The following is a 26,486-nucleotide window of genomic DNA, read 5'->3' on the forward strand; positions in this document are numbered from 1 at the left end:
GAATGCCAAGGCAAGTTTGTTCTCACCACTACTGGTAATGGGCTTTATCAATGAAAAGAAAGTTAAAGCTATTCAGAAGAAAGCTAATGGGCCGGAGTGACAACAGTAACCAGAACAAGGAAAATAAACATTGAATTGGATAGTAATGATTTATACGATTGTTTTAAAGAAGGTAGGGGGAGGGGAAATGGAGAAGGAAATTGACAGTATCCCTACAAAGGATTTAGCAGCTGCTCATTAAGAACAGTTGAGAGCAGGGATGCTTACTTTAGCTCCTGCAACCACCTCTCCTTAGTTCCCCCATCAGATCTGTTCCAGTTACCCTACACTGGATGAGTTTAAATCCAACAATGCTGAAAGAAAATAGGAAAATAAAATGCATTTAGCACAGGATAATGATTTTAATTCATTTATTAAGGTTGTAAGGAAAAAAGGATGAATAGCTTGAGGGAGAAGAAATCCTCATTTGACCCCTGGTGGAGGGGGGTCCAAGGTTGTATAATATAGTTCATGTTGAGTGGCAGAAAATAGTGGAGAACTTTTTTGGGATTATTGAATGTACCATAATGATGGTGTAAAATGTACCATAATACCAGCAGGGGAATGAAAAGGCAATAATAAGAAAATTGAAAATTGAAGTTTAGAGCACATATAGATGTTACAATAGATAGCACCAGCATCACTACAAAGCTGCAGATGGAGAAATAAGAAAGAAAAAATATATATTCAGTTTTGGTTTTTACCTGAATACACAATTAGAATGGATGTGATGAAGGTCCTTGTCATTACCAGCTTTAAGCCAAAATATCTTTAAAAGAGAAGTCTGCCTTTCATTTAATTTTAATTAGGCATGCAAAATGGAAGCCCTGAGACTTGCAAAAACCCTTCCTTTTAGTAAATATCAGGCAATGTCAGATTCTGGAAGGACACAGGAAAGCTCATCTTTCATTAAGAAACAATGGAAGCAAAAGTGCTAATCTCCACTAATGCTTTCCGTTAATCCTATGTGGCCCGGGAGTAAAAGAGAAGGCTTTGGAGGTAACTTAACTACCATGATTTAAATAAGATAGTTTCTGTGATTTAAACAAGTGTCTGTTGCACCACACATTGTATAAGCTGTACAAAATGTCCAGCAAGCTAAATACGACTGTTTTCTTGTGATATATTAAGCTAAGGCAATCTTTTTGATCTCACTCAGAGAGAAGTCAAGCACAGTTTGCTTGTACATGAGAAGGAATGTAATATGTCTTTATGGCCCTTCCCCAAGGATATCCCAACTGCTCCAACTCATTGCCACAAATTCCTAAAATTAGATTTAGACATGATCACCATCAAAATTGAGTTAATTCATTATATTGATGCTACTGTGATGATTTCCCCCTTGGAGGGAGAAACTCAGATTTGAGATCTGTAGTGGCACATACGACTAACAGAATGGTTAATAAATCTGGCTGAGATTCAGAACCTAGGCCAATCAGTGAAATTTCTAAAAATAACTTTGGGGACGTATTCTACAAACAGTAAATAAATTACTCTCCCTTCAGGACCCTGCCAATAAAAAGGAGACACACTTTGAGGGGCTATTTGATAAACGATAAAAAATGTATAATTGGCAGTGGCCCAAGTATGCTACTGGGACCATAGGATTCTAGCACATTCACACACAATTTTAGAAATTTCTGATACTAGAATACAATGCATGCAAATTGAGGCTTTGACTTACATGTAATACTGCCACCTTGTGGCGATGACTCAGATTTTTGGACTCAAAAAAGTTCCTGATGAGGGCGCTAGAGAGCCAGTTTGCCAGCATACTGCTGAGCTCTAGTGAAAACAGTGCCCACAATTTAAGAGCATGAAATTATGTTGAGATCTCAACTACCTATCATATCACAGGGGATATCAGAAAAAGGTTGCAATAAAGAGGAAGCTGCGCAACAAAATTCTCAAAAGAATTCATGTCATGAGAGATATCTCTGGGGAAGTTACAACACATACGCGAGCAGGTAGCATCTATGCTTTAGGACTAACTAATTAGCAGTCCCCTTCTGTTGCTAAATAATCTAAATCTTGTGACTCTCTTTCCACTAAAATAGAACAAGTTTTTTGGTTTGTTCATGAGAGTTGCTGTATAGTGGGAATGCCAACATAAAAGTCTGTTACTGTTTGCATTACAAACAGAAAAACCCAGTCAAATGATGCAAAGTTAAGTTCATGTGATGGGCTGAGTTGAAACCAGTGTACATGACAGTGGAGGAAGAACTTAGTTCTTTACTTCAGGGTAATGTCTGGATATTTACAGAGTTATAAACAGTAACCAACGGTCTAGCTATGTGGTCAGGAATCTGAGAATCTTGACCAGTTAACATTAAGAATACCCCCAGTGTGGGAGATGCAATTGTGGAAGGCCTTATGCGATTCCCAAGGGAGGATGACAGTGGGTCAAATAGATGCCCACAGTAAGAATTAAGTTTGTTTGAAAGGTGAATTAAAATGCTAAGCTGAGGGCCTTGCCATCTGGGTAATTTAAGCAGGCACAGTGGTGCCAAAGCCATGCAATCATGGGTAGAATAATGATATATTCCACTTGTCCCTTAACTAAGCCACTAATGTGGCAAGAGACAGATGAATGCTAACCTAAAAAATATCCATTTAAAGTTGCCATTCAAAAAAAATCTCCTGAGCACAGAAGCCTGAGCATATGGGCCAGGGAACTATATAGGATTACTATTATATTTGTAGCCCTCAGAGAATCCACATAAGTTTAATGTTTATTTCATCTTGGGCTAAAGCCAAAGCCACAGACACTATCAAGGACTTGGAGCAATGAATTATGTAACAATTTGGTTCCCTATCATACATCTTACTGGACCAAAGAATATTCAATGTGGCCAATGTGCAGAACTAGCCCCTTCACCAAAAAGAATCCCAGCACGATGTGGAACAGATTGTATTTCACCTATGGAGTAGTTGTCAGACTGACACTAGAACAGGTCACTGAAACATTTATTACTGAAAATACAGCATGAAGACATGAAGGGCTGGCTGGCTCAATTAGGTGATATGTGTTTTGTCCAAATATGAGGTTTAGTAAAGGGAAAACAGTTTCAAAGGTTTTTGGGTGCTGGAGGGAGGAATGAAGAGGTAGAGGATGGTGCTCTAAGAGAACTTTTTCTCACTCTTTTCCACTGTACAAACTTATTTTATTGGATCCTGTTTAAGGGATCAATATTGCATTTGGGTGATCTAGGAGAAGGAAAAATTGCTGCCCAAGACACACCTTCTGTTCCTTTGAACATATTATGTATATACATATTTTTCCAGAAACCCCTATGTGTGAGTTCATATCACATGGCCAAACTAGGATTGATCATAATCCACTCGTTTCCCCCACTCACCCAATGTCATGGGGATATAGCTGTATTGTACTTGACCTAGGCAATGCTACCACTTCCTCCTGAGGATGGACAAAAGGGAAGGCCCTGGCAAGTTTCCTATTGCTGCCTTGTTTGTGGGTTGACAGTATGACTGAACCAGAGGCCTCTGCCTGGGAGAACAGATCTGTGTTCTGACAGATGATGAATGGAAAAGAGGTGAAATATTAAAATAAGGAAAACAAATGAATGATGACACTGAAGAAAGTACTATCAATTTGAACCCCCTAGAGTGTCTCGGGTAAGAGAATAATACTTATAGCTATGACTCTCAGATGTAAAGTCACATCATGGTTGATGATGGAATAAACCCTCAGACTGTTCTCCTCCCAAATTGGGTTGAAGCCTATTTACATATCGAGCCTGAAAACTCAGTCTGGGTAATCTGGAGAAAAAGTGTGACACAGGATCCCTGAACCCCGGCCTGAATGGTGGCATATTGGGTACTGTTGTTTGAGTTGTGCTTTATGGGCTATGCTTATTTTTCCGGGTTTCAAAATTCAGAAAAAGCACTTTGCTGTCACATTTTAATGTTTTTGAAATCAGAATGTGTCTTCTGATCAATGTTTACATTTAACATAGTATTTCTTCTTCTTTTTTTTTTAAAAAAAAAACAAACCAAAAAACCAAAAACCTGTTAGTCAATGGTTTGTCTATGATTCAGGACACATGATATTTATTGATCATCTACTCTGTGCCAGTCACAGGATGAGGTGCTGGGGATACAAATATTCACCTGCTGGCTCTTGGCTTCAGCTTCTTCTTTATGTTCAAACATGGACTGCACTTCATGCACACTCATATTCCTGACTATTAAAAGTATTCAGGACTCAGCTGAAATGCCACTGCCTCTATGAAGCCTTTGATTTCAGTTCCGTTGCCCTGGCAGAGAAGGATAGCTGACCACTGAAGGTTGGTTATCTTCCATGGCAGGAATGGGAAGCAGCTGCCAAGCCAGGAGCTGCACTTCCCAGTTGTTTTGCATCTAGTTCTCACCGATAGAATGCTTTCCCCAATCCTCTAGTGGAATGGAGAGAATTCCAAATTGCTAGAGGAGAGGGAAGCCACATAACTGAGGCAACTGGTCCTCTTACTGATCATGTGGAAAGCTGCCAATCAATTGGAAACTCTGGTATTAGACATTACTTGAGCAAGGAAAAATCTCTATTCTATAAGCTGTGGAAATTTAGGAGTTTGTTCCTGGAGCTGGTATTAACTAATTAGTTGCTAATATGTTTAAATCAAAGTTATGAAGCAAATAAACATCGAATATGAAGAAAACATGATTTGGACTTGTGACTTGGATTAGTTATAAAGATTTGATTTATAATGACACATAGCTTATGTTAAAATGCCAAAATGTACAGAAATTTTAAAAAAGCAGTAATTTTGCCTTTTCCCTCTTTGGATCTAAAAGTATTGATGCAGTTACAAAGTGTCTCAGCATTCAAGGAATTTGTCAGATAAAGTCTCAGTGGTTTGAGTAAATTAATCATTCTTCTGTGCTTAGCATCATGGTCTCTTTGGGTTTTCCAACAGAGATGGACGATGTGGATGACTTCAAACACTAGCTGTTCTTCCATTAGGTCTCCTGGTTTTCTCCCTCTGATACCAGTTAAAATCTACTGATACTCAGAAATGATTAGAACTCAATTTATAAAGATTTAATAACTAGAAGCTCTTGATTATTAAATTACTTTTCCTCATCTTATCAGTGGAAATAATCCCAGAATCTTCTTTTTTTTCAGGCACATGAATTTGTCCAATTAGATCTATTTACACCAAGGTTTTTCTTTACATATACAGTAGTGGCCTTGTAAACTATCAAGACAGTTAAACTTACTAAAATTTTATTTGGTTCTCATTGTTTGCATTGACCCTACTCACAAGGTTTATGTATGCAGGCTTGTTTCAATAATTTGTTTATTTGGGGAGATAAGTTCTCTTTTTAAAACTGACAATAGTAGTTGTATGTATGTATGGAGTACAATGTGAATTTTCGATAATGTACACATTGTGGAATGATCATATCAGGCTAATTAACATATCTATCATCTTACATACTTATCATTTCTTTCTGATTAGAACATTTACAATCCACTCTTTTAGCAATTTTGAAATCTACAATACATTATTATTAACTATAGTCACTATACTATGCAAAAGATTCCTAGAACTTATTCCTCCTAATTGAAAATTTGTTGGGGGCATTAGTTCTTAAGCAGCTGAATTTCCTCCTCTGTTTCTCACGCTCCCTTGCAGAAACAAGCTGTCCAGCTACTGCCCACAGCCAGGTCTTTTCTCCCCAGGGCTTGTCTATCAAACACTGCAAAGGACCCCCGGCCATCTATGCACAGATATCCTTCCCCAGACCTCCTTAACCAGTGAGGCTAACATGTGTAAGTACGTTTCTTAGGTCAATAATTCAATCTGCTTTGAATGTGTTTCTTCCTTAACTATAAGTGTAATTCAGGATCATTTTGGAGGCTCCTATGCCCAAGGGAGTAGGGATATGTATCAAAATGAAATGTAGGGACCCTACATACTAAAGGAGTTCAGAGAAGAGAAAATCAGAGTGGTCTCTTGTAGTCAGGTTTTGGTTCATGAAACAGATAAAACATGAGACCTTGTGATGTGGAAAAGATTTGAATGGTCAGAGAGGATGCTGAGCATTGTAAGCAAAGTGTAGACATCAAGAGAAAAGGCACAGAAAGAGAGAAGTGAACATGACATGTTCAGAGTAGAATAAAAAAAAAAAAAGAGTCTGGTAGGTCCCAGAGGCAAGTAAGGGAGCACTGGGAGATAATGAGAAAGCAGTGACGTGCCTGATGGAGTTGGATCTTTCTCATTCAGGAGGAGTGGAGCTGCTCAAACAAGAGTGACAGCTGACAGGGGTGAACTACGAAGAGTATCTGGTTTTGGAATGAAGTGTAGATTGCAAAGGGTAGATCCTACAGACAGTGAGAACTGAGTCTCAATATCATTGTGACAATCTGGGTAACAGATAGCAACAGAAATGCAAGTCTGAAAATGAGACACTTCAAAGAAGGACTGTAAAGATCTTATAAATGATGGGATGTAATGAAAGCAAGTCAAACTGATCATAAGAAGAACTATGCTGCCATTGATAAAATCAAGGGGTGCTGGGAAGACAGCTAGCTTGGTGAGAAGTTTAGACATCTTGACTCTGATGCGAGACATCCAAGCAGAAGGGCTGCAAAAACAGCTGAAAATGTGAAGTAAGAGGACAATGAAATACTGATTTTGGAAATATCTCTTTATGCTGAATAGTTTCCTTCTCCCACCCCCATCTACTCTACGTCTTTCTCTAACCTGTTCCACACCCAAGGAGGCAGGTTTGTATGATCTAGTACATCAAGCTGCACTTCCTTGCCTTTTGGCTGCCAGTAGAGCTTAGCCAATGGCAAGCACCAACAACAGATGGAAGGAACAAAGGACAATAAAGCTTAAGTATTTATTTCTCCCGGCTTCCTCTTTTGGGACCTGGCCATTAGCACATGAGAAAACACAGGCTTATAATGGCATCCTCAGGCTGGCACGTGTTCAAATCTTTCTCCCCTCTCAAGGGGCCAGAAAGTAGCCCAGCCCGTAGTGCAGGGCTGCTTTGAAGTACAAGGCTTATAACAAGACGCTGCCAGTGAGTCCCTATAAATAAGAGGAGAGATCAGAGTGAAGAACCCAAATAGAAAATGACGGATCAAGTAGCCCAAACACAGTCTCATCCTACTGATGTTCTTCTCTTAGTGTTCTCTAGCCTGAGGTAAAAGTATAATTAGTAAACTGCTACAGGAAAATAAACTAACAGTTACTGAGCACCAAGTGCCAGGCAGTGGGGCGCATTCCCATAGTATGCACCAGACTGTAGGGCAGGAGGTGAAGGGCGCAGAAGGTCTGTGGCAAGGGCGCTGCCACGGCAGGCGTGCTAGGGACGCACGCGACGCCGTGGACAGGGCGGGGGCGCGCGGGCGGGGGCGCGCGGGCGGGGGCGCGCGGGCGGGGGCGCGCGGGCGGGGGCGCGCGGGCGGGGGCGCGCGGGCGGGGGCGCGCGGGCGGGGGCGCCACGGCGTCTACGTCACGGCGCCGCCCGCCGCCCGCCGCCCGCCGCCCAGCCAGCGCCATGAAGACCAAGCACGTGAACTTGCTGATCGCCTTAGTCGTCGCCGTGCTCTTCAGCTTCTCCTGCTTCTGCATCTCCAGGTTGACTCAAACCAGTAAGCGGCGGGTGACTTCCGCCTCCTTTCCTGCCTTCGGGGCTCCAGGAATACGGGAGTGGCGGGGTCGGAGAGTACAGTCGGGGGGCGAGGCGGGAACCTGGTGGTCGCCTGCCGTCGTGTTAGGGTCCCCGTGGCGGTGCCCGGCAGATGCGTGCCCCACCCCCTGTCCCGCCGGCGGTTACCCCGTAACGGGCGCCCGGGTCTCCGCTGAGGCGGCCGTGTCGCGTGCCACCTGGCCTGGCCCGCGCGCCCCGCGGCGCCTTTGCCCTGCAAAGGCTCAAGGGCCCCGTCTGTGCCCTTCATCCCCGCCCTGGGCTGCCTTCTCTGTGGAAACGGGTCTATGTCTGACTTGGGTAACAGCTGTTACCCCGCCAACATCCTTCTTTCGTGGTCTAGGTTTTATTTTGGGGCCACACTTCGAAGCTCCCTCAAGTATTTTTTACTTTTCTTCAAAAGGGGTGGGATGATGGAGAGAGACAAAACTGACCATTTAGAGCATTGATTGAGCGCCTGAACTTCCTCAAATGGACCCTGTTGAAACACACCAAGGTTTTGATTCATCGTAGTCCACAGCGGTGCCAATTTAGCAAACAAAAATAAAGGTTGCCCACTTTAATTTGAATTTCAGATAATGACTTTTTAGCATAAAAAAATTGCATGGCACATAATTACTTTAAAAATTTATTTCTTGTCTATCTGATATTCATATCTAACTAGGTATCCTGTATTTTATCTTTCAACCCTAGTTGTCCATAGTGTAACTTTCTAGCAGTCATACAGTTCAGTTTTTGAATTTGAAACACGAAACCTATAAGTCACGAACTCAGCCTTCCAAGAGTGCCCTTAGTTTGTTTTAGGGTAAATTTTCATTTTTCTTATTGAGCATATTGATGACTTGGGTGCCCACAAGTCATCTTGGTAGTAGTGTTAAGGTCCAGTTTTGAAAGTGGCTTCAAGTTTTAGTCCTCTAGTTAATACCAAATTTTGTCATCATGTACACAATATATCTACATTCTATCCTACTCCTTTCAAAGATTATGAATGTATAATAATTTTTCTGATTTATAGGATTCCTACTAATCTTTAATCATTTTATGCCCTTTCCCTCTTCTTCACTTTCTATAAAGAACATTATTCATGTTTTATTTATTTTAGAACATTTGGTGAGGATATGCAACTTTAGGAATTCACATAAACTTCTCTTGAAGGGTATACTACATTCATTTGCTTCTGTTAAGAAACGTGCCTTTCTCCTGTGTCTTTGCAATTCCACTGCTAGTCAGGGTTGAAATTGGCATATAGCCTTACCAGTGGTTTATGGCCAACTTCTGTTCTCATTGATCAGCACCCAGGCCATACAGGGCATTAAATATTTTAAATAACACCCCTACCAACGTAGAGAAACTCTTGAACATGTTCACTAGGAGACATGTACCAGAATATTCTTGGTATCATTTCTTACAATTGTTCACCAACAAAAGAAGAGATAAATATGTTGTAGTATATTTAGTACAGAGGAACATTTTACAGCCGTAAAAATGAATGAACTACAGCTCAACTCATTAATATAGATGAATCTCAAAAGCATAAACTGAGCAAAAGAAGCAAGTACAGAAGAATGCACATGCTTGCTTTATTTATTAATGTCTAAAACCATGTATATGTCAGCTTGCAAAAGTGGTAAAAATATAAAGGGAAGCAATGGATGATTAATACAAAATTCAGGATTCTGATTATCTGGAGGTGAGGAAAAAAAGGAATTTGACCTAGGAAGGAAACAAATGGGATATCTAAGGCTAAGGTATTTAGTGGTGGGTTCATGAATGTTATCCTTTAAAACTGTTTTATATACTTTTTGTAACATCTGATATATTTCACAATAAAACCTAACACAGAGGGGGCCCACTGATAGGGAATTTAAAGGGCTTGATACGTAGTGTAGTTTGATTCTGCAAAGCATACGGAAAAGGGAGTAATCCAAAACATATTTTATGTTTTTAGCTTCATCTCCTACTAACTGCCTCAGTATTATTTCTTTGGGACCACACTGGGTAGAAGTAAGTGAATAATAAACACAAAGCGGCCTGCCAGTGCTTTATACCATGCCTTTTGCACTTTTTTTTTTTACCTCCTGAGTGAATTAGTTGTGTACCTCCCAAGATACACAATACCATATCATACTCTCTGCATCTATAATGTTGTTTTCTTAGTCTGGAATGCCCTTCCCTGCCTTTTGCTGTTTGGCAAAATTCCATACATTCTCTAAGTTATCGAATCTTCCCTCTTCTGAAACCTTCCTAACCTTCCCACTCCTCAGTCCTTAAGAATTAATCATTCCTGCCTCCCTTTGCCTGTTGCACTTTGAAGATAATTCCATATCATAATTAGTCGTTTAAATATATACTCCTTTCCCCTATCCCTTGTAGCCTAATTATCAGTTAATTTAGAGCAGGAACCTGATTTTATCTATGTTCATTTACCTATCACATAGCACATGGTAAGTGTTCAGTGCACGGAAGAATGAATATCTCAGCATGCTTCTTGTTACTGGAGGTGATCAGTGAATGAAATAAGTCAGGTCAAGACATGCTCATGGCCATGTTGTATAGGACCTTGTAAACCAAGGCAAGTAGTTTGGACCCTATTCAGTAAGCATTCAGGAAACCATTTATAGTCTTTGAGCAGTGTTTCCAGAAGACTAATTAGGGATTAGAGGTAAAAAACCACTTAAGAGACAATTATAATAGTGCAGCTACAGGCGATAAAGCCTGAACTATGGTAGTATCAATGGTGATAAGGATACAAACAATTAAAGAAGTCTGTAACAGTACTTCTCAAATTTTAATGTGCATACTATTCAAGTGGAAATCAATATGTGGCCTTCCAGATCCTTGAGTCCAGCCTTTTGACTGAATCCAAATTTTACAGAGTAAAGGGATTTGTTCTGTGAAGTCTGGATTCAGTGGAGGAGCCGCACTTGGGGATCTGAAGGGCCACATGTGTCCTTAAGGCTGCAGGTCCCCCACCCCTCGATACTGCATTTCTAACAAACTCACAGCTATCTAATATGGTAGCCGCTAGCTAGGAGGCTATCAAGCACTTGAAATGCATGCAGTTAGTGCAACTGAGGAACTGAATTTTTCATTTCATTTTATTTTGAATAGTTTAAATTTACATTTAATAACTGAAGTGGTACAAAATATTTCTTCATTAAACAAAACTTTACTATTTTGGTAGGACTATATTTCACTATAGTTATTAAAATTTAGCATCTGAATTGAGATGTGCTATAAGTGTAGAATAAATGCACATTTTATAATATGTAGTACAAAAAAGGGTAAAATATCCCATTGATTATTTTTATGCTGAAATAAAATTTTGGATATGTCAGACTAAATAAAATACTATTAAACATTTATTTAAATATTTCAATAATATTTTTAAATAACTTTCACCAGTTTCTTTTTACTTTTTAAAATGTGGCTACTAGAAAATTTAAAATTACAGATGTGGTTTGCATTTTATTTCTACTGGAGCATAGTGCCTTGGCCTCCTGCTGTGAGAAGCAAGGATCAGTGGCACTTAGGATCTCAGCTGGAACTTTTTCTTATGGGCAGAAGTCACATTGGCCCATTGCACACATGGACTGATGTTTGTTTTTATAATTTTGCTGCAAAGATGCTCAATTGACTCAAAGCATCTAATTATTGTATATTTCAAACCTTCGCAAAGTCCTTTTATAACATTTCATCCTCCCTAAATACCTGAGTGAGTATGCAAGTGATATAAATATTTAAATAGAATATTGATACGTGAATTACCAGAGAAGTAGCAGATCTAAGATTAGAGGTTATGTCCTTTAACATTTAACATTTCCTTGTGGTTGTTTCTGTAAATACTGCCCCCTCTAGAGAAACTCTTTCTTTTCATGTTTACCAAATTGATCCCTCAGGGACTGACCTGCAATGTGGAAACCCAGTATGTTGCATCACCCATGATGTATCAACTTGGAACACATGATCCATTTTGCAAAGAGAATATTACCCAGGAAACCCTAATAACATGGGTTTATGCTTGTTAAACAACGTCTTCTAAAGTTTGTAAGCATCCTCAAATAGTAACTACTACATGAATATTCAAGGTTTATTTGGTTAGTTGCAGTTCTTTTAATTAAAGCATGATTCAGTTTAAGAATCACTAAAATCAGTTCCTATAATGACAAGTTCATTTCATTAATGTGTTTATTCATTCATTCAGCATATATTTTGGCAGGAGCTATATGCCAGTCACTGTTTCAGGCATTTGGAATTTAGTAGTGAAAAAAACCCTAAGTTCTTGCTCCTCTCAAGCTTGCATTCTAGAGAGCTCTGGAGAGAGACATAAAAACAGTAAATACATAATATAAAGTCAAGTAGTGATAAGTGATTTTATAAAAAGGATAAGGGAAGAAAAAGAGTGTGCTATTTTACATTTGATGGCAGGGTAGGCTTCTCTGAGGCAGGATTGTTTTAGCAGAAAGCGAAATGAAATTAAGGAGCTCTAACCACAACAGGATATGGGGATGAACAGTGGGTGCTGAGAACACTACAGAAGCCAAAGCCCTAAGGTGGGAGAGTGTTTGTTCGTGTGAGGAACAGCAGGGAGGCCAGTGTGGCTGGAGCTGGGCTCCCTCAGAGTGAGCAGGAAGGGTAGGAAATGAGGCTGGAAAGGAACCCAAGGACCCATCATGCAGCGCTTTGTGGGCCATGGTAAGGACTTGGTTATTTTTCTAAGTGTGATGAGAAATCTTTGGAGGGTTTTGAGCAGGGGAAAGGCATTATCCAAGTTTTTGCTTCCAGCTATCCACTTGTGTACTCTTCTTCATACAAGACATATGAATGAAAAAATATTGGGTTTCAACCCAAATATATCATCATTACTTTTATAGTTTTATATTTTACCTTAATTTTTAAAAACATCCATCTGGAATTTATTATCTTCTAAGCTGTATTGCACCCAAACCCTTAGCCAATTTCTATTCTTTCCCTGCTAAACTGAAATACAATTTTTCCGTATTCTTGTATCTCTAATATTAATAGTTTTCATTATATATTCTGATATTTGACTATCTAACATAAAGAATTATTTTGTTTTCATCATAGATTATATCTTTTTGGTATAAAATGAGTCATTTTATCTAACTTAATACTTTTTTCCCTGAATTATTATATCTGACATTTATATAATAAAGTGAGAAAAAAGTAGGTTAAAGTATAGAACCATATAAAGCAAAACATTAAAACATTAATAGTGGTTATCTTTAAGTGGTAGGATTACAATTAACTTTTCTCTTTTATAAATTTATAACCTATGTATTGCTTTTCTCATGAGATGTCTGAATATTTTAACAAAGCAACCAAGGTAAGTTGCTTTATGCCCTCATTTCCTCTGGGCCATGTCTTAGTTCTCTGTATCAGTTACAATGCAAGTTCAGATGTGTTAATGTGAACAAGTACACAAAGCAACAGTGGTTTAAATGAGATAGCAGACTGATGGGGAGGTTCTCCTTCCTCACCCCATGAGAGGCTTTGGGTTCCTTCCAATGTGGTGTTCTTCATCTCTAGGGCATTGTCTTCACCTACATGATACAGGATGGGTCACTTGTGTCTATGTTCCCCCAGAGGGACGGATAAAAAGAGGAAGAGAAAGATATGCCTATTTCCTTTAGGTGCTGGGTCTAAAAGGTGCATACAACAACCTCTCCTCACATTGCATTGTATACAACATAATCACATGGCCAAATCAAAGGCAAGAGACTCTGATAAACGTAGTCTTTTGTTGGGTCGCCATGTACCCTGCTGAAAATTCTACTGCTATAAAATGGAAAATGAGCATTAGGGGCTAAACATGAATGTCTGCTAGAGCCTTCTAGCGGTAGAGGCTTAAGTAAGTAGGAGTATCTTCCAAGTCCTGTCTTACTGCAGAAACTGCCTGGAGAAGGCATGAAGACAGCCTCATGAGAACAAGCTGCCCCTCTGTCTCTCTAGTACTCTTTTTTTTTTTTTTTTTTGTCATCCTTAAAGACCTCTTACTGAATCTCTATCCCATTGAGTTTCCTGGAGGACTCTGCTTTGCCTTGCCCCATTGTGCAGCCTGTCCTCCTGCGGAAGCCAGGGAACAGCATAGAGCTCCTGGGGAGAAGAACATGTGGCCAGTAATCACCACTTACTACAAATGAGAACCTGTATTATCAAAGACAGCTGGAAAACCAGTTGTTGCTACAATGCTATTTCTCAGGAACACCCTCTCTGCCTCACCTCCACCTGCCTCCAACCTCTACACACACACACTCTCTCTTTCTCTCTCTCTGTCTCCCTCACACATACACCCCCACCCCTCATGTGTACTCCTGACTTCTTTGGGCTATCCCTTGTATCCCTGACCATGGCAAACACCTCAGGCTGTCTATCTAGTATTTTGTTTGGGACAATAATGTATTAGCTAAAATGGCTTGACTCCCAAGACTGTAGCTAATTCTATAGGGAGCTCCATGTGCAGAGTGAGAACTCCCCGATTCCGCCCCCATGCCTTTGTCATAAGGGGACAAGAGGGAGTTCCAGGGACCTCAAGGCTCAAAGTAAGACCCCCAGCCCCAACCTTCACTCCTCCATCTATAGGGCTCAGGAAGGGCTGCAGAGTTCTTTGTGTCCCTGAACAGATACACACTCCCCTGTCTTCCCAACATTCATAGCCCCAACACCATGTCCTTCCTTGAGCCCCTTTACCACATTTTTATTATCTCTTATAGAAAATTGTATGATTCCATTGCTACATGTATAAACATATATGTTTTCCTTTGCAGATAATCAATTTATTAATTGTAGAAACCATATATTGGAGTTTGAAGATAATATACTACGTCTAAAAAGCAAAACTGAAAGAAATAGCGAAGAGCTGATGAAAGCCCTGAAACAAATGAAGTATGAAATTACACAGAGAGAAAATTTATCAGTAAACTTAGGTTTGTGTTGCTTTTGTTTTTGTGTATAGTGGTTTGTTTGTTTTATATTTTGATTTTGGGCATTTAGATTCAATGCCTATCTGATTTGGGAGAATTTCCTCCCTAGAAACATAGCTAAATCAGTACTGGTTCTTTTATTGTGAGACGTGCAAAAATCAGGTAAGAAACATCCCTGCTAGACTTCCCCTCATCTTCCTGTGGTCTTCCTGTGTATTCTGTGTGTGTGACTTGGAGCACCATCCGTGATCCATCCAGCAGACACAGCCTGAAACCTGAGCATCACACCTGACATCTCCCTCTCCCTCTCTCTCTCTCTCACATACTTCCATGGCAGTCAGTATGCAACCTTGTTGATTCATCATCCTATGTATCTCACAAATCTGCCCACATTTTCCATCACAATCTCTACTGCACTAGTCAGGTCACCTTCATTCCTCATTGGAATGGCTGGTAACATACTCCTAGTTTTTCTCTCTTCTCTCCAGTCTCATCTGCGCTGATTTATTGCTGTATCCAAAATAAAGGCTACACTGTTCTGTATATAAACCTCCAATGGCTCCTCATTTCTCTGGAAGAAAAAGTCCTGCCTTGTGCTTCCCTTTGTACTCAAATCCCTCTGCTACTCATAACCCCTGGCAACCACTGAACAGTTCTCTGTTCCTACGGTTTTGCCTTTTCCAGAATGCCATGCAAATGGAATCAGGCAGCGTGCAACCCTTTGAGACTGGCTTCTATCACTTAGCATAGATTCATCCAAGTTGTTGTATGACCAGTTGTTTGTTTCCTTTTTATTGCTGAGTAGTATTCCACTGTATGGATGTACAATGGATGCAGTTTTTTTATCCTCTGACCAATTGAGGGACATTTGGGTTGTTTTCAGGATTACAGATAAATGTTGCTATTAACATTCATGTACATGTTTTTTGTATGAAAAGAAGTTTTCATTATTTTAGGATTAATATATAGAAGTAAAATAGATAGAGGATATGGTAAGTATATGTTTAATTTTATAAGAAACTGCCAAACTGCTTTCCCGAGTAGCTGTACCATTATCCATTCCCTGCAGCAATGCAGGGAGTTCCGGTCACTCTGGTTTTTTATAGCCATTCTAACATCATGATATCTCATAGTTTTAAGTTGCATTTCCCTAGTGACTAATGATGTTGAACATTTTATGTGCTGATTTGCCATCCAGGTATCTTCTTTGTTGAAAGGTCTATTCAAATCTTTTGCCTGTTGTTTAATCAAGTGGTTTGTCTTCTTGTTGAGTTTTGATAGTTCTGTATATCATCCTGGGTATATATCAGATGGATACATGATTTGGAAATATTTTGCTCCAGTCTGTGGTTTGTCTTTTCATTCTCTTTATGAGATTCTTCAGGAGACAGACATTCTTAATTTTTGATGATGTCCAATTTATCAATTTTTCTTTTATGTGTTGTTTGATGTATTCTCATATTGTAGCTAAGACCTCTTTACCTAACTCAGAGTCATGAAGGTTTTCATTTACGTTTTTTAAAAATGTCATAGTTTTATGTTTTACATTATGTCTATGAAACTTTTCAGTTAATTTTTTATGAACAGTGTGAGGTACAGGTCAAGTTTCAGTTTTTTTCACATGGATGTCCATGTGTTCCAGCACCATTTATCAACTGTCTTTTCTTCATTCAGTTGCCTGTGCACTTTTCAAGTCAATCAGCCATATTTGTATGAATTTATTTCTGCATTCTATTGTCTGTTTCATTGGTCTATGTAGGTGTATTTTATATAATACCACACTGCTTTGATTACTATGTCATGTATTATGAATTAAAACTGGGTAGTGTGAGTCCTCCAACTTTTTTTTTCTTTTTCAAAATTGTAGAGGCAAATTCTAATAAGTGGTATAAATATGGTCATTAAGTGTTAAAGGACTATAAAACAAAGTTATAAATATACAAAATTTAATGAAGCAACATTAATCAAAGTGGTAGAGGAAACCAATTATAGCATGCTTCAGTTATACTGCCTTCATTTAGAACTGGCAGTTCTATTGTCCTCTGGTTGTGCAACTCATAGTGCTAGGCTTAAATTAAATATTACTTTTAAAATAAATATGAATCAATAATATTTGAGCTATATTTTGTAGCATTGTGATTTTGATAATTTAAGAGTATTTATCTTATATGTTGAATACTAAGTTTGTCTGTGAATTAATTTATTAATCTCAATTTAAGAAAAATTACTCTAGAAGAAGAAAAATTCCTATAGTCATAAACTCAGAAGCACTATTTTTTCCTCTCTTTCAGTCGAAAAGAAAGTGAGTACGTTGAGTAAAAATGAAGCAGTGCCTGACACATTTGAAGATTTAAAGTTCTTTATTCCTCATCTAAGGAAAGAAGGCAGAATTTATCCTGATGTAGTTATAGGCAAAGGGAAAACAGGTGGTAAGAAAACTTAGAATTAGAAAATTAAATATAGATATTTTGATCTTTGGGGGCACACTTTTAAGTTTTAAGATATAATCCATTAATAGCATGCTCAGATTGGTATGTAGACTATCAGCCTATCTGGCATTAATTTGGGTTACCAGAAGTCAGTATATTATTGTCTAGCAGAAAATAATAGTTCCATAAATATTTGGTGACTTGAATTCAAATTCAATTTTAATACAAATGCTTTGAAAACAAGTCAATATAAGTCAGATATACATTAAGCATCTACTAAGTGCTTGGCACTCTGTTTGGTTTTGATAAATCTATTCTTTCCAGGTTATCTTCCTATTTCTCCATCTTTCTGGGGACCGAGTCCAACAAATCTTTGTAGAAAAGGTGATGTTTAAGCTAAACCTCCATGAATGAGTTTAAGTTCACTAGGTATACAAGATAAGAAAAAGCTCTGGAGTTTGAAGCAGGGATGTTAGGCCAAGTCTCAGGATACCTGCTATTCTCATAAGCCTCATTCACTTCAGTGAGTCGCTGTAGGCCAGGCCCATGGCCTGTTTTTACATATAATTTTGTTGGAACACAGCCATGCTTGTTCATGTGTTAATATTTACTGTCTGTGTCTGCTGTTTTGCTACAATGGCAGAGTTGAGTAGTTGCCACAGAGACAGTGTCGCCCAGGAACCAAAAATATTTACTATTTGACCCTTTACAAAAAAGTTTGCTGACCTCTGCTCTAGGCAGTTCTTTGGGAATATGCAGTGTTGTTGTGCATCACATGTCTCTGACATATTACCCAAGCCTGTTGTGTTGGGTGGGATGCCAGATGACATTGTGTAACATCTATTGAATTCTTACTGTGTTCCACCTAGTTCTATATTTTCTTTCGTTATCTCATTTAATCATTGTAACCCAATGCAATAGGGCCTATTTTTGTCATCTCTATTTTATATCTGAGAAAATAGAGAGATTAAGGAAATTTTTGAATTCACACTTGTAAAACACTTTAACTGCAGGAGATTTCCTCTTAGGAGAAATGTTGCATATTTAAATATGTATACATACATGCATATACATGTGTGTGAATGTGAGTATGAGAGAGTGCATGCTAGACAAAAGCTATAGTTTGTAAAAGGAGGAGGAGTTGAAAGACACAGAAAAAAATACACAGAAACTATAAGAAATTAGATACCAAGAATAAACATAGCCTTGGACAAGCATTAGCAGCTATAAGCAGAAGCCCAGTCTATAGAGTGAAAGGAAGGAGGGAGAGAGATGGTGGTTGTTGGGAGGAGCAATAGAACTCGTTATGTGGGGCAGTGATCACCCAGTGATCAGAGCTGTGTTAAATCCTAAATAATTTTCTAATTCCCCAAATATTTCCTGATCTCCAGCCATGATGCATATATTTGCATATATTTATCAATATGCATATATTTATCCTTCTTTTGAGGCCCCTTTGGTAGCTTTTCCCTTGTAAACTCTTATAAATTCATTCTTTAATCTAAGGCATGGGAAGCCATTCTAGGAATTGCATTTATAGTGAATTCCTCAGCTTGAAACTTGATTCTTTCCTGACACCATCCGTAACAATGAATTACAGATGGATTATGGATCTAAATGTGAAAGGCAACAATAAGCCATCTAGAAGATAACTCAGGAGAATATCTTTTGGAACTGAAGATAAGCAAACATTTCTCAACAGGACTCAAAAAGCATGAACTATAAAGGAAATGATTGATAAATTATACTACATTAAAATTAATAATTTCTATTCATTGAGAGGCAAAGCACTGAAAAGGGAACCCAGAGAGGGAGATGATATGTGTAACATATATAAATGACAAAGGGCTCATGTTCAGAATATATAAAGAGTATCAATAAACCAATAAGAAAAATGCAGGCAATTCAATAGAGAAATGGGCAAGAGCTTAAACAGAGATTTCATAAAAGAAAATAATATCCAAAGGCCAGAAAACATATGAAAACATGTTCAAACTCAATAGCAATCACGGAAATACTGATTCCTACTGTTATCAACGTTCAATAGTTTTTCTTAAATAAATACTTCTCAGTTTGTTGTATACCAGGGTTCTGAAATGATTGTTTTGACAATCTTTTCTGGTTTTTTACTACATCTTAGGAAGAGGATTTTCTGAGTTCCTCGTTTAGCCATTTTGAAAGTCCTTATCCCCATCTTCAAGGTGGGGAAATTGAGGCTGGAGAGGCTGTGCATCTTGCCTAAGCTCATACAGCCAGGCACTGGTACAGGCAAGACTGAGTTTGGACAGACTTCCTTAATAAAATCTTAGTATCTATCTAGGATAAAATGGGACCTATTCTCCCCAGTGTTCCAGTCATTGTTGGGCAATAAAAATCCACTTAGGGTCATGGATTCATTCCATAAATCATTTAGAATTACTTCATATATTTTTCATAGATGAAAATATTTCATAGTATTTTTCTTGCTTTGGGCTCCAGTGTGTTTTTAGGAAGAAGAGTAGAGAATTAGCCAATGTGTGACATTTTGTACCCAGTTAGATGAAAGCTGTAATAAGTGGAAAGTGGTTAGTTTTATTTTCACTACACCAAAATTTATTTATTTATTTATTTTTAATTGCTTTTATTTTTAATTATTATTTGGAGGCTATTTAATGCATTTACTAACAATCCACTGCAAAGTGGAATTTCTTCAAGCAGAAAATTATATAGGTGATAAAAATTAACATAGTTTGAAATTATCTTTGTAGTACAGTTTCAAACATGCTTTTTATGACCATAAGACTAACCCAAACATAGAAATAAGCATCGAATTAATGATAAGTTATCCTTTTTCTCTGTGGTTTGAAATGATGTCATACTCCCATGTCTGCAGTTTCTTTTGCACTGGGTATTCCCACCATCAACAGAGGAAATTATACTTACCTGAAGCAAACGCTGACCTCTGTTGTCTCCAGGATGACACCTTCAGAAGAAAAGGACTCTGTGGTGATTGTCTCTATTTCAGATGTATGTATGAAAAATAAGGAGCTCCCCTTACTCTGACCCTGTGGTCTCCAAATTCCCTTCCTCAATGGTAATCACTGAACCATTTTGAAAACTTTTTCTTAAATTTAAAAAAGCAATCCATAGATACCTTTTTAGACAGTTGACAATAATATTTAATACTTGTTTGATACCACTGAGAAGGAATTAACTATGTAAATCTAAAAACATAATGGTTTAATGTGGGGCATTTAAGATTGTTTAATTTGAATTGCATTTAATACACAATCCCTGCCTACACTATGGTACAGAAATTACACACACCAAAAAAAAACATTATAATGGATGCTATCGTAATAAAATTTGCCCAGCCCAATAAAAGGTTATCAAGAAATAATCAAGAGATAATTTATATGAAGTAACAATAACTCCCATTAATTGAAGGACTCCTTCTTATACCCAAGGGATCAAGGATGATTTTTATAGACATTATTTATTACCTGAATTATATCCTGTAAAGTAGGTATTACTATCCTGATTTACAGATGAAGAAACTAGAGCTTAAAGAAAGTAACTTGTCCAGTAATTTATAGAGCAGATTCAAATCTAGGTCTTTCTAATGGCTACAAAGACGTCTGTTCTGCTCATAACACCACTTGAAACTACAAAATACTGTGTGAATATTAACACCATAAGACCTTTGGGAGAGAAATTTGGCAACGTGTCAAGTTTAAAATGTATACATCCTTTGTCTCAGAAATCCAAATTCTGGGAATTTATCCTAAGGAGATAATCAGACAGGTGTTTAAAACAATACAAATATGACAGCATAGTTTGGTAGTTGAGAATACAGACTCTGGATCCTGGTTGCCAGGGTTCAAATGCCAGCTTTTTCACTTGTGACTTGTGAACTTGAACAACTTACTTAACTTCTCTGTACCTCACTTTCCTTATCTGTAAAATTGTGATGGTAATATTGCCTATGTCATAGGGTTGTTTGCAGATGAAGTTAGCTAATATATTGAAAGTACTTAGAATGATGCATGGCACATTCTAAGCATTCAGTAAATAATTATTTCAAGGATTTTGAGTGCACTGTTGATTTATGAAAATATAATATTGAAAACAAACAAAATATCTATCAACAAGAGGCTAATTAAATACTTTGCTATGTATCTCTACAAGGCAATATTCTGTAGGCATTGAAAGAGGAATAAATACCTATACTCACTGATATAAAGTGATGTTCATATCACGTTGAATGAACAAGTTGTAAAGCATGTTTAACATAATGTTATGTATGTAAAATAAGAAGGAAGGAAGGGAACGATGGGGAAAAAGATATACAGACAGATGAAATGTATAAATATAAAAAGAGAATGAGCAAACTTAGAATGATGGTCTCTGAAATATAAATAATGGCTAGCTATGAATCCTGGTAATTAGAGGAATATTTATTAACCTTTGTGTATTCTTTTTTTATTGCTTGAATTTTCTATAATAAAGATGTATTTGAATGCAGAAAAAAACTCTAAACAAAACAACCAATAGAAGAACTATTAGGAAAAATGGAAATTAAAGATTAAATGTTCTATCCCAGTTTAATTTCTTAATATTAAAAGAAAGCATGCACATAATCTCTAAAATATTTTGTTAGATTTTCTTATTTTCCATATTATAATCTTTATTTCTCTGCTGTTGGGACAATGTACATATGCCTAAAATGTTTAGACTAATAATAAAAATACTGGGGGGAAAATATAAAAATGGAATATAGAATGCTTAAGAAGTATAACTTTAGTACTATGTTTAAAATATGGTATGTTTCAGTGTGTGACAAACAGCTGGTGATTCAACTTTTGGTTAAGAACCTCAAGTACTATAATAGATTTATCTACATCATGTCAGATCTTTTTAAACAAACAACCTGATTATATACATTCAGAGTTGCCTTTAAGAGTACTTAGATTTGAGAACAGAACTGTCTTTGTTCTACTGTTTCGGAAGTTTATATTGGAAATGCTTATGGGCCCTGAGGCTGCATCTTATAAATGTCATCAGTTATTAAAAAAAAAAATCATCCTAAGAGGGTGAATCATCAAAAGTTTTTTACAAATGAGTCTGTCATTTAATCTAGTACACTGTTCAATGAAGAGCAGGTCCACAAAGTTTATTGACAGAAAAAAATTGGAAATCAAGCTGAATAATACTGTCTGGAAAAATATGGTGTCATTTTGAAGTAAGCTTATTGTCGTATAATACTCATAAAATGAAGAGTAGTTTTCAAAAAGAGTAGTTCTTTGAAATAAGCCATCCCTAGATGACCATTTTCAGAGCAAAACATTTTTAGATACGTAAGATTTTGTATACTAATTTTTAAGTGTAAATAATGGATAGTAATATTTTATACTGTGGGAAGGGGAGATCAATGAATATTTTCTGCACTTAAGTCTTATTTTTTAAACACATAGATATTTTAAATTCCTCTCATAGAAAGTGAAAACACCAGAAATTATCAGTGCGTAATGGCACTCCACACATAAGTTAGATTTATATGTGGTAAAAATGTTGTATTGATAAAACTATGAGACATGCTTAGTTTTAGTAAAATACTTTTTCTCCTTTTTAGAGTAATGAAGATTATTTACAATCTGTTGTTAGCATGATTAAAAAAAAGTAAGTACTGTTGGATGAATTTTAAAATTAGCCATTCTTTAATTTTTCTATCCTATTTTTTTCTGCCCAATTGTATTATTATTTTGTTAGTGATCATATTCTTTTTAATGAGTGTAGCTTTGCAGAAAGAACCTTTAGTTCTTTCTAAGCTGTGATTAAGTACAGCTTATGATTTTCCCCAACTTTGCAGGTTATCTATTAGAATTCATATTTTTCATGCTATAATTGTTAAAATATCTGTTCTCCATGAACTCTCTGGCCTCTGAGAGAAGCCTACTAAATTGTTTTTAAAACATGCTTGTATTCTTTACTCTATGAAGTTACTTCACCACTTCTGCTTACGATTTCCTTCAGCTGCAAGCAGCCAAAGCACATACTGATGAACTAATATGAAGTTATTTCATCAAGCGAGATGCCGTGGAATGGACCCAATCTTTCAAATCCTCATGTTCAAGTGGGTCATACAACTTATAAAAAACCAAATCATAGCAAGGAGGTTAGCATTATCACAGCAGTATGGGTAGGGCAATATGAGAACATTTGGAGGGGGAAGTATTTAACTCTACCTACAGCTATCAAAAAGAACTTTTTTGAGAAGGTAATAATTGAGTAGAGTCTAAAGGTATAGGTAGACATTCTTCACAGACAGGAGGAGAAAGGTCATGCCTGGCGTAGAATTGCTTGGGAAGACAGAGACGCCAAGAGGACGCATGCCAGAGTTTTGAAAATATAAATTTTGGAACATGGATGTTTGGGGTGAGGGAGGAAGGATTGGCAGGAGACAGGTAGGCCATGATGAGATTACGAAGGGGTTTATGTCCCATGCTAAGGACTATGCACTTTATGCTATAGACTAGGGTTGCAATTATGGCCTTCAAACGGAATCTGGCTAACAGATACGTTGGGTTTAGCCAGCAAAGTGTTTTGCTTTGTTTTGTTTTTCCTTACCAAAGACCTCTAGTGGATGAGGCAGTTATTCTAGGCAAAAGAATTCCAGCTAATAACCGTAAAATGAATAGAATTAGAAAATCACCACTTGAGGTGTGTCATCAAGTGACAGGTCGATGGGGAACTTCCCAGGGAAGGGGTGCCAGTCAGTGTCCAAACAGCAAAACCCTTGGTAGTTCAAATAGAGGGAAAAGAGAGAAGTTCACACAAAGAATTGGTCAAAACAAGTTTAAAAGGGCTGAGAGGACAAAAGGAAGAAGAAAGGAGACAGGAGAAGCATAAAAGGAGAGGGATATCAAACCAAGAGATGAGACGTTGGGCTGCTCCTGCCGCTGCACTGTTGGAACTGTTCCAGCAGGTGCTGGGTGGCTGTCGCTGCTGGAGCTGGCTTACCTCGGTCACTCCTGCCAGTGCCCACATCATGCTGCTCCAGTCTGCTGCGGCTGGGGACCTCACCAGGGATTAAAAGGAAGAAAAATGTCTTCCACTGCCTTCCAGTCTCTTGTCTGTTACTGCCTCCCACCGGCAGAAGCCATCTGGTAGCTAGCTAGGGAGAGAACCCTCTAGCATGCACCAGGCAGAACAGGAGTGTGATAAGGTGGGCTGAGAGCAAACAGGAGCAAATAAGCAATCAGCAGGAAGGGATCAAGTTAGCCCACCTGCACCTATGAGCAATCTCAGTACCACGGAAAGTTAGACAGTGGCAGTGATGCAAATGAAATACACAAATAACTGAATAACCACATACTATAATTTTTTGAGCCATCTTCAAAAGGCTTGCAACTATGCAACAATATGTACAGGAATCATTTCTAAATCTCTGCCTTTTTAACTGATTTGTCAAGAGTCCTGTATAAGGATGCCAATTATATCATCATGGTAGAAATAATTTGTAATTGAACCTTTGGTGCTTTTGGACTTTGGATGAAATTGTCTAGAAGACAAAACTTACTAACCTCTGTGATCCAAACTTTTTGATGATTGTGTATACTGACACTAGATGTTACTTTCTTTTGCCTCTGCTACTCTAAATTGCTTTACAAAGTCTTGTGGTTTAAAGTTACACAATTTTAATTAAAAATTTAGACATTTTTCTAATTTTTATCACAAAGCAAGCAACCATACCAGTATTTTCTACTCCCCAAAGAACATATTAGAATTAGTTTTAAAAAAATCTTTCCATTTGATATACCATAAAGTCCGAGGGCAGCCAGTAAGACTTCCATCCCCTACCCTCCCCCATTTCTACTGCCCCCAAAATAAAGAACCAGGAACTCTTCCACTAATGAATAGAGGCTGGGAAGAATTCCAGGATGTATTTTCAAAGTTCTTTCTCGAAAAGGTATGTATTACTATTCCAGTTTTACAGATGAGGAAATTGAAGGTCATAGAAAGTAAATTACTTGGCTCAAAGTCAGTAAGTGAAAGAAACAAAATTGGCACAGAGACTTTTCTGGGTCTAATACCCACATTCTGTCTATCACAGTGTATTAATATTACTCCCCCCCATGCTCATGTTACATATGCATTTTAGAACATGTACTTTCTTCCATGTGTGTATTTGTATGTGTTTATACATACTCAGGCAATCCTTGATTTGCAAGATAGTGTGGGGCCATGAAAATGATTGTGCAAGTTGAAACCATGTGAGGTGATACTAATAATCAGTGAGCAAAATTGTAATTGTTCCATGACTTTTAAACATTTGTCAAAGCATTACTTTCTTACTGTCAACTATAAATGTGTAGAAAAATGAAAAATACTGTAAAGATCACAATATTACACTATCATTTAAAACATTAAAATCATTGAGTATTAGAATATTTTATTTCTTTTAGAAAATTTGTCAAGAATAGTTTAAATGGTGCTTGCCTCCTTGTTGTATAATTTAAAATACAGAGTGAACATGTTTTCTATGCTTTGGCAAATTGTTATACTCATTTCTAAGTTTGGATCAAGTTCCAACATTTTATTTTATCATTTGCATTTTCAATGTCATGAAATATCTCTGAGAGTTCCTTTAATGTGAAGTTTTTTTAGCAGTGTCACCTCCCATGCAACATACTTTTCAACACAACCATTTTCCTCATTTATGTCATTTAAGTTCACCTTCACTAAGTTCCCTTCGTTGCATTTCTAAAATCTCTCAAACAGCAAAAGTGTCAACATTCTCATGATCAGCTGTTGTATAATCACATCCAAATTCACATCCAGTGTTCCCTTTCTGTGCTTTCATCTGTCAGCCAATTCCTTCTTTCCGTTACCCATTTTTGTTAAATGTCATGTGAGTTTGTTTATTACTGGGAGACAAAGCAACACAGCTACATGTTATGTGGTCTGCAAGTGAACTGAATAACAGATGCATGGTGACCAGTCACCAATAAACTTTGAGAGAAGTGATATGATTAGTTACTGATGATGATGTGCATCTGTTATTATATAGATATTTATTCACTGAAGAGCTAGCAGTGAAGTTTGTACTTTACACAATTATTCAGAGTTAATATACCATAGTCACTAAAATTTTGACAGTGTTATTGGGGCATACTGGTATTATTTAACTAAAAGATGGTAACTGAAATTATTGCATTGGGAATTGTGCAAAGTGAGGACTGCTCATTTTGCACATAATTGAGATCATGCATATAAAACTTTGTCCTGCTTTTTAAATAAGTAGTATAATACAAACATTTCCTTGAGCCTTTAACATTTTAATAAATAATATAATGCCTAAATTTAAATCCCATTTAAAATCATATTATATATCTTTAAAGGAAAACCATTT

General features: G+C 37.5%; 1 protein-coding gene across 9 annotated transcripts in view; it reads left to right on the forward strand.

Moving 5' to 3' along the window:
• Positions 1 to 7,560: 7,560 nt before the first annotated feature.
• MGAT4D (MGAT4 family member D) overlaps positions 7,561 to 26,486 on the forward strand; it is a 47,481-nt gene continuing 28,555 nt past the window's right edge. For 7 of the 9 annotated variants that reach the window (XM_045552243.1, XM_045552241.1, XM_045552244.1 and 4 more), the window contains exons 1-5: positions 7,561 to 7,666; positions 14,511 to 14,669; positions 16,958 to 17,095; positions 19,968 to 20,101; positions 22,707 to 22,753. In XM_045552243.1, coding sequence (XP_045408199.1) covers positions 7,573 to 7,666; positions 14,511 to 14,669; positions 16,958 to 17,095; positions 19,968 to 20,101; positions 22,707 to 22,753 — 572 coding nt within the window. In that variant the 5' untranslated portion in view covers positions 7,561 to 7,572. The remainder of the gene's footprint in view (positions 7,667 to 14,510; positions 14,670 to 16,957; positions 17,096 to 19,967; positions 20,102 to 22,706; positions 22,754 to 26,486) is intronic. The other 2 variants (XM_045552245.1, XM_045552247.1) reach the window with 1 other exon arrangement.

The sequence above is a fragment of the Lemur catta genome, chromosome 5 (genome assembly GCF_020740605.2).
Source record: "Lemur catta isolate mLemCat1 chromosome 5, mLemCat1.pri, whole genome shotgun sequence".
Lineage (NCBI taxonomy): Eukaryota > Metazoa > Chordata > Mammalia > Primates > Lemuridae > Lemur > Lemur catta.